This window comes from Sinocyclocheilus rhinocerous, unplaced genomic scaffold, assembly GCF_001515625.1.
Source record: "Sinocyclocheilus rhinocerous isolate Xijiao unplaced genomic scaffold, SAMN03320098_v1.1 scaffold562, whole genome shotgun sequence".
NCBI lineage: Eukaryota > Metazoa > Chordata > Actinopteri > Cypriniformes > Cyprinidae > Sinocyclocheilus > Sinocyclocheilus rhinocerous.
In genome coordinates this window covers 1,566,062-1,568,387 of record NW_015641608.1, presented here as the reverse complement: position 1 = coordinate 1,568,387, position 2,326 = coordinate 1,566,062, and the positions used below count along the sequence as shown (strand labels likewise).

At 37.8% G+C, this 2,326-nt stretch overlaps 1 protein-coding gene across 1 annotated transcript in view; it reads left to right on the top strand.

The window, feature by feature from the left end:
• The first annotated feature begins 1,527 nt into the window (after positions 1-1,527).
• LOC107755217 (sodium/bile acid cotransporter 4-like) overlaps positions 1,528-2,326 on the top strand; it is a 4,522-nt gene continuing 3,723 nt past the window's right edge. Inside the window, exons 1-2 of the mRNA XM_016571936.1 lie at positions 1,528-1,705; positions 2,062-2,242. Coding sequence (XP_016427422.1) covers positions 1,528-1,705; positions 2,062-2,242 — 359 coding nt within the window. The remainder of the gene's footprint in view (positions 1,706-2,061; positions 2,243-2,326) is intronic.

The window sequence follows — 2,326 nt, the reverse complement described above, 5'->3', positions numbered from 1 at the left end:
AAAATAGGACAGTCAGAGAAAACCCGTCACTTATGTAAATATTGAGAACATCACGTCTCTGGCCATGACTGAGGGTGAAAGTACACACGACTTGTCCACAAACAATTATTTCAAATAGCCGAAGCATATGGTGTCACACGGCTGTCGAATTAATAAAAGTGAAAAAAAAAAAAATAGAAAAAAAAAATAAATAAAATAAATAGGCCTATGTAGCCTATATTGGGGTTTAAAATGTAAAATCTGCGTGTAAAATTGAGAAATTTTATACTGAATGCTTCATAACACCCAGTATTAGATCAATACATGTAAATGATTAATGACTGGCTACAGCATCAGCGTTGCACAATGAACAAGTGGTTGCACAAGTGTTCTTCACAAATGGACACAAGTTTTCATTTCAAATCATGTTATTGCATGCATATAACAGCTGTCCCAATGATTTGTTTATTGTCCTCTGAATGGCCAGCCAAGACACATCAGGGATTTTCCTTCTCTATAAGCATTAACGTTTTTGTTCCTCTTTGCAATAGATTTCAGAAGATAATTCAATTAAATATTCAAATATAGCATATGTGTGTGTGTGTAGGCTACCAGACGGCAAAAGTATTTATGAGTACTTGACATGAAATATTATTAGGTAGTAATGGCACTTGGAGAGATTTTCCTTAAAATATTTTTTTTAAATCAAAATCAAAAAATTCAAAATGACATATAATAATGATGGTAAGCATTATTCAAGCTAATAATAATTCGTTAAAAAAATACTTTTGGTGAAGTTATGAGAAAATGACTGAGTGGTGAATTAAAGGTCGAAAACTTAAAACTATTTTTAACGTTATTTTCTTCCTTTCTTTCTTTTCAGTTAACAATTAATTTGTCACCCTGCATGTCCATTTAAGTAAAATGTTTTTGCTTTTTTTAGATGGATTTTTAACAGGGGAAAACAGAAGTTCCAAAACATAAACATCTATATATGCTAAATTATAGAATAGATATAGGCCTAGCTCTTCTTTATTACGTCATATATCTTTAATTAATTTTTTAAAAACTCGTCAATGGAAAACAATCTAATATTTGGTACAACTGACATGCATCTTTATGTAGGCCTATGATATATTTTCCAAATAGAGTAAGAATTTTAATTGTCTTGTCAGTCTCCAAGAGGACCCTAAAATGTAACTTTTCCATTTATGTTTATATGTTTTTTCCACCTAAAATGCTGGTGTTGAATAAAAAAGTTCACGGACTAATAGCGTACCAAAAAACGATTTCAATCACGCGGACAATCCAACTCCATTTTTTCCCTCCAGAAATGCGTCTTAGTGATCAGTTTCTGAGTTAATTGGTTCGGATGGCGCCTGGTGACGCGCGCTCCGCGCCAAACTCCTCCCGGTGCACCGCGCGCTCCGCGCTGGACAGTGTCACTCAGTCACACAATGATTCTGCGCCGCTAGGGGACAGTTCAGGGAGGGGACACCAGCGGAGACCGAAGGATCCTTTGGAGAGCTCCAGTCCCCTAGAGACGCGATGGAGACCTCCAGCAGCGTGCCGAGCACCGCGCTCACGCAACTCCTGAACTTCACAGAGGATCCCGTCAGCTTCTCAGAGAGTCCTTCCATGGCGGGGTTACGCGCCACAGAAGAGCCGCTTTCACCCGTGCTCAGCAGCTTCAGGACTGATGCGGCTCCAGCGGGGCTCCTGGCGGGTCCGTTCTCGCCCTCCGAATATATATATATAATTTAATGAATAAAATATTGTCATGTGTTCATTATACAGTTTTGAAAATATAAACAATTCTAGTTTACTAGTTGTATAAATATACACTGTAAAATCCAATAGTTGACCTTACTTAGATTTAATTAGTAATCTTTACTTAGTTGTTATACTTACTAGGTTTTATTAAGTTACAGCTACTTTCAAGGCAAATAAAACAATTTACTTACTGTTTTGAGTGACACTTACTTAAAATATTCAAGTAGCCACAAAGGAACCAATGACATTAATAAACCAATGAGAGGCAGCAGTGTACTAATATGCTGCTAATGTGCAACATAACAACAGAAGAAGAAGAAAACAAAACGAGTCTTAGTAGACTTTTCACCCACCTCATCTCCTTCCTCCTGGCTCTGGCCTTCTCCCTCAACGATGTGGCCGCTATGGCTGTGCTGCTGTGCGGCTGCTGCCCTGGAGGAAACCTCTCCAATATCATGTCACTGCTGGTCAACGGGGAGATGAACCTCAGGTAGCTGTCAGACGATGTCTACATCCGACTAGTTGTTTAGAAAAATAAATCAATGAATAAAATATTGTGATGATGCGTCCATTA